Below are 15,383 nucleotides of genomic sequence, written 5' to 3'. Positions count from 1 at the left end.
GTGTTCCGAATGTACTGTATACATGGCAGTAACAAAAGTGTCCGTTATGTCTCTCGCGCACACCTGACACGTCTCTGGACCGGCGGCGACATAATGGATGTCTTATCACTATCGGGGATTTTAAATTTGATTTTAATGAAAGCACAGCAGGAGGGAGCTTTTCTCTGCCTGCTCCTTCAATTAAGAAGGAGGAGGACAGCGCAGCAACGTCAATTTAGTCATTTACAGTTATCTCGGATGCGCGCGGACACCTCATTAATAAACACCCATGTCCCGTCGCTTAGCAACCGGACACGCTTACCGGACTACTTTTACGGAGTGATAACAAAGACGTGAATCAGGCAATAAATCCACTTTCCTTGACAGCGGTGAAGTTCGGTGTGCTTAAAAGTACCGACGGAGCTCAGTGGAATTGCGAACTACTGCGGCTGCTCTAAGTTAAACCCCAATCTATGCGGAATAAGTGTATACATGGCGATTTAAAACGGACTACACCACCTATTCTATTCGGCATAGAATCTATGCCGAACAGATAAATGTATTCCGAATGAGGCGTATACATGACCATTTTCTATGCCGCATAGAAATCTATGCGGCATAGATGTGTCCATGTAAACGCGGCTAATGTTATGGCTGAGCAGCTTACTGTGGTAAGATGGCCGCCAGTGGTGACGTTCTAGACGCCGCCGTAGGGCATATATCTATGGCTAAAACGACTGCAATACCAGGTTTGCCGCTGAGCACTGGTGGATTGCGGAAGTATGCACTGTTCCTGGGGGCTTCACACTTCCGTGTATGGTGAAACGGTCTTGATAAACAAAAGTTGTAGACGATATACTTCCGTTTCATTATTTTGGACTTCAATGTAAAAGCTCAAATTGTATGACGAAATGTAGCTGATAAACCTCGGAATGAATAAACCGATGGAGATTTTGTGGGAATACAACACGCTAGAATTATGATCATATGTATTGTTTGAAGGCGGAGAGAAGCTGTTAATAATGATAATCAATCATCATAATTAAGGGTTTACAATTTTTTACTTTGGAGTCTTAATGTATTTGTCATATTTGTGTTACCTGATTGCAGTTCAATGGACACAACATTTATGGGAATACGTTTGAGCTTTTAATTTTGAAACCAGCATATACCGGAAGTCCTATATATACTGCGGAGTAGACGTTAGCTGTATGTTCTCGGTTAGCGTCAGTAACTTTGACTTGGTTTTAAAGATTAATGTAACTAGTCAGTGGGGTTAAAGACAAAGAAAGAGACAACATATTCTACAAATATGCGTTGGTTTGAAGGCTCCATTCCTGCTGCCATTGCCTCCGCCAAACAACAGAGTTTGGTGTTTGTCGTTGTGATCACAGGTATGTTTCTAGATGTTCTAGCTAGCTATAGTGTCCAGCGCAGCACACAGATTAACGATGTTTACCAGCTGTCACCCTTTAATACACAAACACTTTAAAGAAATGACAACTGGCGTGCTATTGTTGCTTGCGTTATAGAATATAAGACATATCAACGAGTTCCCAAGCTATGCGTTTGCTTCCTATGACTACACTGTTACACAGAGCCGTGTCATCCAGAAATGATAGGAACGAAACTTTAAATATCAATGGAGTTTGGCTTTAGAGTCATGGTCCTGCAATTTCTTGGCTTCTATCCCCGGTAGACCCGTGCATGACTTGTACATCCACGTCATGAACAGGGCGACCCTCTATTATGTAGTTGGATTTGACCATTTCCGATCTTTCATTAACCAGCTTTTTCCACGCACGAACAATAATATCAGCCAGCAATAATACCATCGGCATTCATCCCACTCTCTGATTTCTATCCGTCTGTAAACATACAATCTCAAAAATGCAATGCCATATAATTGTGGTGGTCTAACCTTAGTGGAGTTGGTATGGAGACAATATGATAACACAATTGTTTCTCGGAATTCCTCACACCTCCAAAAGGCGAAGATGAGCAGTCCGCGCAGTTGCAATCGAGCTGGGAGGAAGACAAAGTGTCAGAAGCGGCACATAATTGCTGTGTGGCAATAAAAGTGGATGCAAAGAGGTATGGAAGTACATGTGAAAGAATCACATGAAGACTTGCTGCATGCAGTCTCCAGTGAATACTTCCTTCAGGACTGTTAACTGAATGTAAATTAGCACTTCAGGATGAGTAGAGTATGCACATTTGCCTCATGATGTATAAAGAGCGGTTGATATTGTAATAGACGGTAAACCCACAAGCATTACAATGTGTATATTTCTGAGAAAACATTAACGTTTCAACATTCAGAATGTATTGACACTAGTTGTTTGATAGTTTTTATGTGTTCAAAGTATTTGACCAATACAGCAGTTAAATCTGAATATAACTTGAACAAAAATGTATGCAACTTTGGACTTTCTGACTCTGCTTTGTCTTTTGCAGTGAGACATGCACACAATTCTCCCAGATCTGTATCCTTCTGTTGGGTTTCCCAACCAGAATTATATTGCTAATAATGCTTTCCCCAGAGAGCAGGCATGCCAGGCCTGCTCCTGGTACGTCAGATGGGTGACGCAACATGATCGCTTATAATCCTAAAAGTGTATTCATCTATGTGTCTTATCAACTTGTGTTTCAATTTGACACAAAAAAGAGAAGCTTCCACTGCCCCACACACTAGTGTAGTTCAAACCCTGCTAATGGGGAGCTCTGATGCAAGGTTGTGCCTTAACATCATTGAAGACCCTGTGGTGTGCGTACCATCAAGCTTCTTCATCGGGGAGAACGGGATTCCTCTGGAGGTCGTCGCTGGCAGTGTGTCCGCAGAGGATCTCCTCAAGAGGATTACCAAAGTCCAACAGGTAAGGGGAGTTGCAAAGGTAGCAAAATATAGAAAATATACTATCCTGGTGCTGGTTGGGACGAAAACACCCATCATCATTGACAAAGAGAGGTCACATATCTTGATGTTTTGTCTCACTATGAATTGCTTTTTGTTCAGAGATGTTTATGGCACACTAACCAAGCCCGAATTTGCCTTTAACTGTGCATTAATTCCCCGCCTCGGTCTCTTCGGTCAGATGCACCTTGAGCAGATTAGCAGCGGTGGAGCGGCAATGCCAGTGGTTCCCATGGAGACCACAATGTCCGCCTGCGTAGTGCCAGAACCCATCCTGGCACCTGCAGCAGCAGAAGACCCTGCTGCTTCTCCTCCAGAGGCTGGAAGGAGCACACCCCTGCCATCTAATGCCACAGCCGCAGGCCCTTCAGAAGGTCAGTGACGAGGGGAACACAAACATCTGGGGCTGGGAGAGCCAGCTTACTACAGCTCCAGGAGTAGCGAAAGCCATCCCCAATGAGTGGCATTCATCCCTGTGGTCACTTTTCATTATATAGTGTTGGATTAAAGCGTGAAGCTGCCTCCAATGTATTTCTCTTCCTATTTTTCCAAGAGTGGACATTTAAAAGGACATACTTGACGGATAATGTTATATTTCCTACACATTTTAAAATTATTTGAATCTTTACATATTTGTATCTCTGTAGCGTACCTTATGCTCTGTGTGTTGTAAAACATAGAAACTCCACATCAAGGAACGCCTTAATGCTATTCAGTAAGCTTAAAAGCCCCACTCTGGAGTAGACTTATTCTTTTTTGTTTTATTGATCTATTCAATTCTTTTCCCAACCTTTTTAAACCATGCTGCACCATCAATGCGATTTGTCTTTGATACATTGCCGATTTTAGCCTCCGCATTTGTGTGGATAAACTCACTTCATTCTGCCCAGAACCTCTCTCAAGGCAAGCGGGAGGAGCCGGCTCCCATTCGGAGGCGGCCACCCCCGGGGAGGAGAAGAGTTCATCGTCAGACGAGGCCGCGCACAGCTCTCAGCCCCAGGAGAACCTCGACACAAAGGTGGACAGGTAGGACTGTGGACACGTGCATACGCTCATGCTCTCAGACAACGGCTGCACTGTGGTGCCCATCGGTAAAATGTATGAACTGTGGCGGATTACGATTAAAGCTGCTGTTGGTAAGATTGGATGAGGGTTACGAAGACGGAGAACAGTATTTGTTTATAAACTAACCCCCTGTCCTGCTCCCTCCCTCCAAACGTCAGTGGGAAGACGGGGCTCAATTGTGATGACTTTATGCACTCATGATTTACAGGCAAAATAGATATCCTCAATCAGGGAGAAGAGGCCCTGGTTGGTAAGAGATGCCCTGGTTGGTAAGAAATGAACTGGGATTGGTCAAAATGTAAATGGTCTAATAAGGCAGGTGCAACCGCATTTCCCTCATTTCACAGGAGCATTTCACTCTAATAGCTGACGGATGCAATCAAATGATTGTTTTAATCCTCGCAAACTACAGTAGAAAGCTTTGTGTTGTGTTTCTACTGCTCAGGTTGACAAAGAAACTGGAGGACAGACGAGAGCAGAAAAAGAAGGGAGAGGAAGAGGTACGCGTTTTGTAATTTTATTTACTGTGCAAGTATTGACAAAGCTTTTCTGTTGGCCAAGACGAGTACCCCTCTGACACATGTCAAAAGTTCATGAGCACCCTTTATAACCGTCAAACTAGTCACAATCCATTATCACAATATTGTTGAACCTAAACTAAATAGCAATACATTTATGACACTTCGAGAGACTGTATAGTTCATATTTGTAATGTGGATATGATCATTCTTATTTTCACCGAACTTTTTACAGAAAGTAAAGCTTAATTTTCCTAACCCTTGTATTCGGTAGTTAAGGTTCATACTGATATGCTCACCATGCAAAGCGAGGGCTAGGACAAGGAAGGGGACGAGGTGAGCGGGTGCGGTGTGGTCACGTGACGGCCGCGAGCGTTGTGTCCCCCCAGGAGGAGGTCCGTAGGGAGATGGAGCGGAGGAAGCAGGGCAAGGAGATGCTGGACTTCAAGAAGCAGCAGGAGGACGACAAGACCCGCCGCATCATGGACGAGAGGAACAGGGAGAAGGCGGAGGAGAAGGCCGCCAGGGACCGCGTGAAGCAGCAGATCGCCTTGGTAACGCACACACACACACACACACACACACACACACACACACACACACACACACACACACACACACACACACGGTATCTCTCTCTTTTTCTCTCACTCGCTTCCTTACTCTTTGTTACCTATGGTGTAGGCCAACCCATAAGCGCGGCTACTGCACATTTGACAGACAATATAACGGTGACTTTTGGTTGCAAGACCATTTTTAAAGTCTTACTAGTTATTTTTGGACAAAATGAACTCTTTCTCACCTTGCCGGTTGTCACGGCAGAAGCCCCCTCTCGGTTTGGGTCTTGACGCAGCATAAGCTCGGGTCATTCATGCGCGTTGTCCACAGGACCGGGCAGACAGAGCGGCCCGCTACGCCAAGAACCAGGAGGAGGTGGAGGCCGCCAGGCAGGCGGCGCTGCAGGCCAGGCAGGTGGAGCAGGAGGCGAAGAAGGATGCTGCAGTCCGGGAGCGGAGGTGAGCCGCGGGGTTCTCATTAAATGTGTTTTTTCTTTTTGGTCCTTTACACTAGCATGACCTCTGTTTAATTCACATCAATGGACAACACGGCACAAAGTGCACAGATTTATCCGTTTGCACAAGACAGTTATTTAAATCGTTTAATTGTTGAAATGAGAAGAAGTGTAAGTTCCTTAAATTTGTGTGCGTGTTCGTTCACAGTGCCATAGCGAGGATACAGTTCCGTCTGCCGGACGGCTCCTTCTTCACCAATCAGTTTCCTGCAGAGAGCCTGCTGCTAGACGCCCGGGAGTTTGCGGTCCAGGTCAGAGGGCCAATCCGGCACACAGCCCACCTATGCAAAATGAAAGCTTGCAAGAACTCTCGTAGAGCATTCAACTGTTTTAGAAATTTTGCCAGGTCACCGTTTAGACGGACAAAAAAAATATAGTATTGGTTCTTGGTTATATTAGTTTGGTTCTGTGGTATTTGTTCATCTGAAGGCAAAACTGTTTTCTACGTTATGTGTCGCCGTGGTCACACCTTCGAATTGCCTGAACTGTGACCGAACAGAAGTAATCTGCTCCTCGTCCAGTCCAGTCATCAGTGAGGGTGTTGGACAGCTGAAAAACAGGGCGCTGTAACACATATAAACAGCTTGACACTGTTTCTCCTTTACCGACGGTGGAGGGAACCACACATCTAGTTAAATTGTCTTCCATTTGTATCTTATCCTGTATACTGGCCTTGGGCAAAGTGTCCCTGGCAGCACACAGTGTTCTGGCTCATCCAATAAACCCTCCTAATTCCCCAAAACAGTGCATCTGACATGCACCTTCACTGCTATTTAAATCAATAATAATGTGGTTGTTCACTGCATTCCTCACCGGGATAAGGCATAGTTCCTTCTTAAGGGCAAGTCCTCAGCTCATAATAAGGAGGGCGGCCGTGAGGAGACATGCTACCTAGTGGTTTATTGTTCTGGGTCGAGGCCTCCTTAAAGAGTTCTCATGCAGCCGCCTCACTGTTCATGTCACGTGGGCGGCGCTCCAGCACCTGTCAGTGGCGTCTTGACACGCTTCCCCTTCGTTTTGTTTCTCCTCAGGAGACGGGCCATCGCTACGGTAACTTCTCCATGGCGACCATGTTCCCACGCCGCGAGTTCACCAGCGAGGACCTCAACAAGAGCCTGCTGGAGCTGGAGCTGGCCCCCAGTGCCTCTGTAGTGCTGCTCCCAGTGAGTGCACCACCACCACCACCATCTTATACCAATCCACGTGAACGGTTCAGTTGTATCTTGGTGCAGCATTTGTCTTATTCGTTTTTTTCCTCATGGAATTGTCGTCAGGTCATTTGTTTGTGCCCGGCTTGTCACATGGCCAGGCCCTCAGGAACCTCCCATTATTGATCCTCAATGCTGTTTAGATCCCACTGAGTCACGAGTGTGAAGTCGATTGTACACACACACACACACACACACACACACACACACACACACCTAGCAGTTTTGTTATGATCAGGCCCCTGAGGCCGGTTGTAATTCCATGTGTGAACAAAATAAGGTGTACGGAGTTTCCCAGCACGCAAAAGGGGCATAATGACTCATCTCAAAGCCGAACTGTGTCGGACAAAATAAACACTGCGTGTTTGTTTTCGACTTGGCACGGGTTGTATCATGGCCGTCATCTCCGACCACACTCGAGGATGCATGGGAGTTGCCCCGGCGAACTCGATAACAACCGTGTCGGCCTACGCATGGTCCATTTCACCAACCACCTTTTGTGTCGCACGCATGTCTGTGGTACAGGCATGCATGCGACACAAGGGGGGAAACAACCCCCCAGGATTGTTTCCCTCTAGAGCTGGTCGTCTGAGACCCAGGGTATATCGCTGGCACGTGTCTTGATGTGGCTCCTCTGAAAGGTCCTGGCAGTGAACATGTCGCCCCGCTGTGTCTCACCCCCACCGTGTAGCAGTCGAGCAGGGCGTCCAACATGGTGCGCCAGGCCCAAGGAGGCGGCTTCTGGGCCATCCTGGAACACATCCTCTCCCCACTGCTGGCAGTCTGGAGGTACATCAGCGGCCTCATCGCCCCAAGCCCACCGCCTCCGGCCGGGGAGGCCACCGGCAGTGGGCCCGCCCAGCCTGGTGCCTCCGGGGGCCAACCAAACAGGTGAGTGGAGGGGCATTCAGGCATCCACCTCCTTAAGACTTTTTCCAAGTGGTGGTGATCTTTCCCAATGGAAAGTTTCTTAAATACACAATGCGATAAGCGTTCTTGTCTTGTTGAGGTTCAGAATTTCGACCAAGAGTGAAGAATTGACTAAACCTGAAAAATGTAGAACTATGTTGCACATCACAATTTTCTCACCTTCAGATATGGCCTGACTGCACAGGCGGACAGTGGCTATAAGTATTTATTTCTTTATTTTCTTGCTTTCTGGCATTTCAATGCCTGATGTACTTCAACACAACATTGCACAAGGCAGAGGATGTTGGTCGTTAATTAACCATGAAGTTCTGCCTATCGCCAGCCAATGTTATGTTCTGCAGACGCTGATGATTATCTTATACCCCTATTGATTCTGTGTCAATCTAGCATCCTCTTAGGTAAATTTCACTCAATATCGAATCGCCCCTATACAAATGAGTTACTTGAACGGGATAACAAAATGATTTTCTCGATGGAAAGTAAAATGGCATAACAAATATTCTAAAATACAACTCCAGTTTTTCAGTGGAGAGCTGTCGGTGGTTGGATCATGTTTTGGTAATACACTGGCCAACCACAGGATGGTGCTGTCGGGTTGTATTTGTATTCTTGACTCATGTTCGTTATCATAGTAGCTTCTTTAGAACGAACCCTAGAATCTCACACGTTTGTCATCAATTGAATTATCTAAAGCTAACATTGTTCATTTTAGATTAAGTTGGATCTTGTAAATAGAAAGGTGCTAGGGAAGATTTGAGATTTGTAAGACATAAATACTACCACAAAAAAAGCTCCTACATTTCCCCGCCATTGAGAAGTACTAATAGTTGCTGTAATTTCCATCAAATGAGTCTTGAATGATTGATCTTAACTCTTAACCTACAGCACCTTTTTTACAAAATAATCCATTAATTCCGTCACAGAGAAACCCTTCGCAAGCGCACACATGAGAAGCGGCAAGAGGAGTTCAAGAAAGACGGCAAAATCTACAGACTACGGACACAGGAGGACAGCGAGGACGACACAAACACCTGGAACGGCAACTCCACCCAGCAGATGTAGTGCCCCCCGCAGCTGCTTCTCCCTCTCTACCTGTCTCTTATCCCCCCCCCCGTCCTCTCTGTATTCCTGTATCCCCCCCCCCCCCCCCCCCCCCCCAAGTAACGAGGCGTGGGAGGTCTGTCAAGTGCGCGACTGACTTTTTAATGCATTCTGCTGAATTCTAGGGCTATGTTTATGCAGGTTTTGGCCGTTATGCTCTTTCCTGTTCATGACTGCTCCCGCTTGTCGCCTGCATGGGTAGATAATAATCTAGCTAGATCTCCTTTGGGCTTGGGGTGTGTGTCTGCCTGTATGAGTGAGCGAGTTATGGTGCGAGACAGCGGGGGTCTTATTATATAATAACGGTGTGAGTTTCTGGAGGTCTTCAGTGGCCAGTAACTCGTAAAGAAGTTTGCAGCAGAAGGAAGAGTGATGTGTGTTATTTAATATAGCAGTAACCCTCAGATGTATAAAATGCTCTAAATTAAACTGTGCGTGAGGGGTTCTGAATGCGTTGTCTCTAGCTGTTGGTTTTCTACCACAAATTTTGCCGGACATCATGGTGCACTACGGGCGGGAAACGTTTCTACAAATTAAAAAACGATGGACGACCACTGTATGGCTCTGATTTAGCCCCGAGGAAAACAAAGTGCCCTGTTTTTTCAATGAACTCTTGAGTCATGTCGTTCTTTTAAGATGCATACGCACAGCTTATTTCTCCATATCCAAGATGCAGGAAGAAAGAAAATCAATACAAATAATCTTGAAAGGAATCAATTCAAAATACATGAATCAAAGAATGAACTATGCCTTTAAAATGCATGTATCTAAACACAGCATTACCTGGATGTTTTGCCTCAAATCGTAGATTCTTTAGATTTTAATCATAGCAGTTGTATTGTATTTTTCAAGATATGTTCCTGTTGATTTAAATTGGTTCACTTTCTGTATATCCTAATGTAATGTTGCAATTTAAATGCCTCATTAAGTTAGATCACAAAACTAAACATGAAAGCAAGAGCATTTATTGGTTTCAGCTAAAATATTAAATTTTTGGCAGAATTGCTGAGTTTGCAAATTGTGGTCTACTTATTGTATTTTAGTGTGACGTGGTTTATCCCAAGCCACAGCCAGGAGGGGGTCAAGCTCAGTCTATAGCCTTCATAACAAACATACAAACTGACAAAGCATTCAGAGAAGACAGTCAGTCTTCAATTCATGGGCTAGGATACATTACGGATATATGAGATGACACTTCACCCTTTAACTAGCTACATTCTGGACTCCCTCACATTAAAAGGCTGGGAGTGAGCTAAACAAACAATATCTGGATTCATGAGACTAATCTAAAAATGCTACTTTGGTGCACATACCATCTGATTAATTGTCAGTGGCCCCCCACCCACAGCGTTGAGAATTAATGGAGGACAATGGGGTAGGTTGATGGCATGTACTGAGAAAATGAGGATGTTAGCTATAATCATGTCTGTGTGACATTGCACACAGTAGCAAAACCTGCACATAAAAACTTGTTATAAAGATTAGAAAAAATTAACCCTAATATATTTTTACTGACATTGGCCTCAACGATAAATACATATAACAGATCGCAATAAAGTATATGACTATTCACTTGATTCAACCTCATTACTAGTTGCTACTAAATTCTACACACTTGACCTTTAAACTTGCGATACGTAAATAATGTTAATAAATATCAAATTTCTCACTGGCCACAAGATGGGGCTGTGGTCGTATTCCTATCCTTGTGGAAAAGATGAAGATGAGAGTCGGATGATGATAATAAAGCCATCAGTCTAGTAATTATCCTCATATAGGCATTATTGTTCAAATCACGGTTTATAAAAAAAGTAATTACCCACAGATATCTACTTTGTCAAGAAAGCCGAGATGGTTGAGTTCTTTCACAAGAAATGTTCTGATGGCGGCTCATACTAGCAGGTAAGGCCATGCCAATAGGCATATTATGGTCCATCCTTTTATTACTGCAAATACACACCGAAACGGTTATTTGGTATTCCCACTTGTATTTTTGTACTGTAAACAGGCCAAGAGCTAGGCCATTTCCCCCAATGACCAACCTATTTGATAGATAATAACGTCCTTAGTAAAATTGGTCCTAGAGACAATGAAGTTGTGATCAGAACGGACTAGAGGGTTTTCGCAGATGGTACTCACATATTTTGTACTTTCATCCAAGGGTGGCAAAGCATTAGGAGATGTAGAGCTTCCAAGAAACAAACCGGGAAACCCTGGACATTGTCCATTTTCTTGTATAAACTCATGGCTTAGAAATTGAAGCAAAACTAATGTCAAATATAGGCCCCATGTGTAGTTGACAAATGGACACAGAGGTAGGCCTATATAGCATGCTCAATCTAGAGCTTGATCATGAAGAGCACACATCAACATATTTGGGACCAATAGCTGCAGGCGAATTATGAGTATGCTATGTGCAGATAGATTAGCTAGCTAGAACACTATTAATACCAGATATATTGCAATGATTGGAACTCATCTTCCGTTGAATCGAAACCGCGACTAGGATTCCTACACCTTTTATTGCAGGTAAATCCACCAGGCTTCAGAACACACAAGGTTTTTAATAACATCCTTTGGTTGCCAATGAGCTTTTTTCCAGATGTCACAATTCATTTTATGACATCGGCCATGATGAGTGTTGGATGGTGAACAGTTGACTGGAGTTTTGACTGGACTTAAGAATAATCAGTGACTATGGGTTGGCATCTTCATCCAGCTGGATCTTTCTCCTAAGTGGCCCACCGAAGTATAATTGGTTTAAGAGAACAACATATTAATTCCTCCCCCACTTTCAGCTTGCACAGTAGGCCTACAAGTGCAGGCCGGGGCAGATTACAATGGAGTAGGCGGGCAGCCTATCCACGAGGCAAAGTAGATAAGTCAAAATTTCAGATTTTATTTGTATTTTCCCTTTGAGGGCGACCAGCGTCTACCTAAAGGTGGCGACCACCTATTTGCAAGGGGTCGGCAACCTTCACTATCAAAAGAGCCATTTCTAGTTCCTTCCACCAAATAAAATGTGTCTGGAGCCACAAAACCTATTCGACCCCTAAAATGAAGATAACACAGCATCTAACGTTTTATATTTATTTATACTACATAGCCTATAAAATAACCAATAGTTTGTTGCATTTATGAAATGTGTTTGCCTAGGATGTGACGTTTACTTTAGTTAACAAAATAAAACACTTTATTTTTCTATTTTTGTGTCACAGTATCACCTTGATCTCCAATATGACGTGTTCCCTTTGAAAATAAGTAGTTAATAATTTTAATTTTTTTTTCCGAAGCTACTTGGAGCCACTGCAGAGGTTGAACAGACGCAGGTTTCCCACCCCTATGCCTTTGGCCTGCCCTAAACATGTATATCGGCCGTGGTTGAGCACCGTGAGTTCCATTACCATCATGTACCATTTCGCCTGCATATTTCTGTCAGCATGTGTAACTCGGCAAGTGCTCGCAAGCATACCGGTATTATAGACCGATGGAGACGGGAAGGGGGGGCGCAGATAGAGGTTAGGCAAGCCTCAGACGATCGACGACGTTGGACCTTCTACAGGTCACGGGGTGGCGAAAGTAGGGAAGGTGGCCTGCTTAGGAAAGTGCTCTGGGACATGGCGGCCACCTTGCAATTTATCGGCTGTTGTCAAATTGCAGCGTCTACCTTATTGTGCTTGGAGATGTTCCCTCCACACGCACTGGGTTTTGTGTTTAGGGCTACTTACCGATGAAGCCCAAAATATGTCCGTATCGCCATTAAATCAACGGAAACATTCGATATTAAAATATCCGCTTTAAAAATTACTTGACTGTGCACAAACGGCTTAATGTGTTGTCCGGTGTCCTTTGGTGAAGTGGAAAAATAGAATAGAATAAGCGGCAGTCTGAATGGATGACCATAACCAAACAACCCATGGGTCATTTACCAGAGGAATTTCCCCGTCGCTCAATTGCACCGGGTTGACGCGTAGCCGCGTGACCGTCCAGATGTTAACCTAATTACGCATTAATAATCTCCCGCTCTGGGTGGAATAATGCCTTCGCTTCTCGGGCGGACACGAGCCCGTGCCTCGAGGGGAGCGGCTCATTTGATCCGTTTTCACCACTTTCTGCCTAGCGCCGTCTCCTCCGGGCTCTGCGCGAGGGCCACGGGCTGCTGGATTTCCTTGTGCCAAATTGCTTTGCCGGTATTGGAGACAAAAATATTACCATGGAGGGCACCTCGCCGTTTCACGAGATTAGGCTGGTGGGAGGTTAATGTAGCAGCCAAATAACCCCATAAAACGGAAATTGAGATGAATTGTGCACAGTAACGACTAATTTAGGCAAGACCCTCATATTGGCATACGAATGCACACATCTTTAGAAAACCAAGCACTTGGCATATCTGCCGACATTCAGCGGGTAATATTTCGTTGTGTTGATGAAAATACATTTTAATCGCAGATAAACATCAAACAGAAAACTTTGCACTTGATTTTGACAAATATAGCTGGAACTCTCGCGAGAGACTTTTGGAAAGGCCTTCCTGGTCTGGGAAAAAACACATAATTTGGTGTAAACATTTATTGGTTTTCAAACTGAAATAAAAATGACTTGCACCAGCATTGAAGAGCCTTTCAGAATCCACATTTTCTTTGAGCGAAACAAAATGAACAAAAGAAAGTGAGATATCTATATTTATAGACATCTATAGCTATACATAGCTATAGATAAATATATATATAGATATATAGATATTCTGTTGTATAAATGTGCAAATGTTTTTATTTTCCAGTGACCCAGTAGGTTTAATGCAAGACCTTCTGATGACAGATTTGACACTATTGGCCTTGTACTGGGGAAAGACGAGATAGGTGGATGGGAAAGTTTTGAAAGCGGAGGTTTGCCAAGATAAAACATTGGGTGGTGGAGTGTTTTCTTTCCCTATGTGTTGAACTTTGTTTAATTAAATTAAAAACCAGGGCAAGGAAGAAAACCAAAAAGCCATCGTCATTCTCACCTGTGCCTGTGACCAACACGTATAATGTTGCCTGTGATTGGATTCTTCAGCTACTATATAAATTATTTACAATAAACGGGTCTTTTACATACACAGACAGGTGTCTTCCTTTGCGTGTGTGTCTATGTGGAGAGTAAAGCAGTAGACTCGGGAAAGAAGGCACGACAGTAGACCCATTGTGTAGCAGAGGGGGGGTGTGTGTGTGTGTGTGTGTGTGTGTGTGTGTGTGTGTGTGTGTGTGTGTGTGTGTGTGTGTGTGTGTGTGTGTGTGTGTGTGTGTGTGTGTGTGTGTGTGTGTGTGTGTGTGTGTGTGTGTGTGTGTGTGTGGCGTTGTTCTGACCACAAGAGTCTGGGCGTTATTGTGATGTATGAGTGAGGGTCATACTTGGATACCCTGCCCCCTTCCCCACACACACCTGTGGGTTTGGGCTTGGGGAGATGGGAAGGCTTTGGTGGAGCTTAGCTTAGAGAGAGAGCGAGAGCAGAGTGTAAGAGAGGCAGCAGAGACACTCCAGAACAGGACGGGCGTTTCACAGGCACCGCCATTGAACCGAGCATCAGCTCAAATTCAAAAATATAATTTTATAAAGCAACAAAAACAATTTTTAAAAAGGAAAAAAAAAGGAGAGGGGGAAATAAAACCAGACTTGCCTTTTGATATGTTCGATTACTTTCTTCGACAAGGGCAGAAAGCGATTTCAATTAGAAATATATTAACGGCATGTTTTGGGGTTTTTGGGGGGCTGAGGCAGGGGCACGGGGAACAGAATATTGGTGCATTTTCAGCTGTGTTTTTCATGTCCACCAATTTTTGCGCAGATCTACAAAGACATAACATTCCCCAAAAAAGAGTCTACAAATCAAGTGTAAAAACAAACCCGTCCTACGACAAACCAACGAGGAGCGCAAGGGATGCTGGGAGGACCACCGCGGAGCCGGGCTACCGGTGGGGGGCGCGACATGGGCCGAGGGGTGGCGGGAGGGGGAGGGGGCGCGACTGTCCTTAAAAAGGTTTGTTTGTTTGTTTGTTTTTAAAGCCAGAGGTCTGTTGATGGTCGCTGCCGTTCCGCTGCAACAACAACAACAACAACAACCACCACCACAGCGCCCCCCCGTGTTTGGGGGCCGGTCCACCCCGGACCGACGACAGCTGGGCCAGGAGCCCTGCTCGTAGCGAGTCTGAGTGCGGGGGACTTGCGGGAGACGTGAGGGGTGGATTTATGTTGGTCACCACCGGCCCCTTTGCCGACATTCCTGGTGGTGGCGGTGGTGGTGGCGGTGGCGGTGGTGGTGGTGGCGATGGGCGGGGCCTAGGGGGTCCTGGGGGTCCCCCTCGCTCCGGCACCCACCTGGTGTTCGCGGCAGCTCGGTCACCTCCAGGACGCGCCGGCTCACTGCAGGAGGCCAGAGAAGAGGGCCACATTCATCAGGGCCACACAGAAAACAGGGCCGCCATCTTTCAATGCTAATTTTCCGTTTGTCCTCAATGATCGTCCATCATCGGTGCGTCTGAGGGACGCCGGGTAACAAGGGGAGCTTTACGGATGATCGCGCTTGGGATTTGATCATTATGCCCCGAAAAAACAGGATA

The 15,383-nt window shown here is 45.1% G+C and overlaps 2 protein-coding genes across 7 annotated transcripts in view; one reads left to right on the top strand and one right to left on the bottom strand.

Annotated features, from left to right (window-relative positions):
• The first annotated feature begins 1,139 nt into the window (after window positions 1-1,139).
• ubxn4 (UBX domain protein 4) lies at window positions 1,140-9,805 on the top strand. Its single transcript, XM_030343278.1, has 13 exons — window positions 1,140-1,373; window positions 1,971-2,073; window positions 2,437-2,465; window positions 2,737-2,855; window positions 3,075-3,267; window positions 3,784-3,919; window positions 4,404-4,458; window positions 4,866-5,030; window positions 5,365-5,492; window positions 5,697-5,799; window positions 6,580-6,711; window positions 7,448-7,647; window positions 8,610-9,805. The coding sequence occupies exons 1-13, from the start codon at window positions 1,292-1,294 to the stop codon at window positions 8,746-8,748; spliced, it is 1,584 nt and encodes a 527-aa protein (XP_030199138.1). The 5' UTR covers window positions 1,140-1,291; the 3' UTR covers window positions 8,749-9,805.
• Window positions 9,806-13,200: 3,395 nt separating this feature from the next.
• The window catches only part of LOC115533072 (R3H domain-containing protein 1), a 53,377-nt gene continuing 51,194 nt past the window's right edge, over window positions 13,201-15,383 (bottom strand). For all 6 annotated transcript variants that reach the window (XM_030343271.1, XM_030343273.1, XM_030343276.1 and 3 more), the window contains one exon: window positions 13,201-15,186. In XM_030343271.1, the coding sequence (XP_030199131.1) occupies window positions 15,184-15,186 (3 nt within the window). In that variant the 3' untranslated portion in view covers window positions 13,201-15,183. The remainder of the gene's footprint in view (window positions 15,187-15,383) is intronic.

Source organism: Gadus morhua, chromosome 20, assembly GCF_902167405.1.
Source record: "Gadus morhua chromosome 20, gadMor3.0, whole genome shotgun sequence".
Classification (NCBI taxonomy): domain Eukaryota; kingdom Metazoa; phylum Chordata; class Actinopteri; order Gadiformes; family Gadidae; genus Gadus; species Gadus morhua.
The sequence above is the reverse complement of the archived record's forward strand: the minus strand, read 5'-3'. Positions and strand labels throughout refer to the sequence as shown.

What these genes read in the sequence shown, in the direction of transcription:
- ubxn4 (XM_030343278.1), top strand. Translation starts at nt 1,292, where the DNA reads ATGCGTTGGTTTGAAGGCTCCATTCCTGCTGCCATTGCCTCCGCCAAA. An exon ending in CACACAATTCTCCCAGATCT is followed by an intron (nt 2,466 to 2,736) that starts GTATCCTTCTGT and finishes ACATCATTGAAG; the next exon opens with ACCCTGTGGTGTGCGTACCA. An exon ending in AGCCGCAGGCCCTTCAGAAG is followed by an intron (nt 3,268 to 3,783) that starts GTCAGTGACGAG and finishes CATTCTGCCCAG; the next exon opens with AACCTCTCTCAAGGCAAGCG.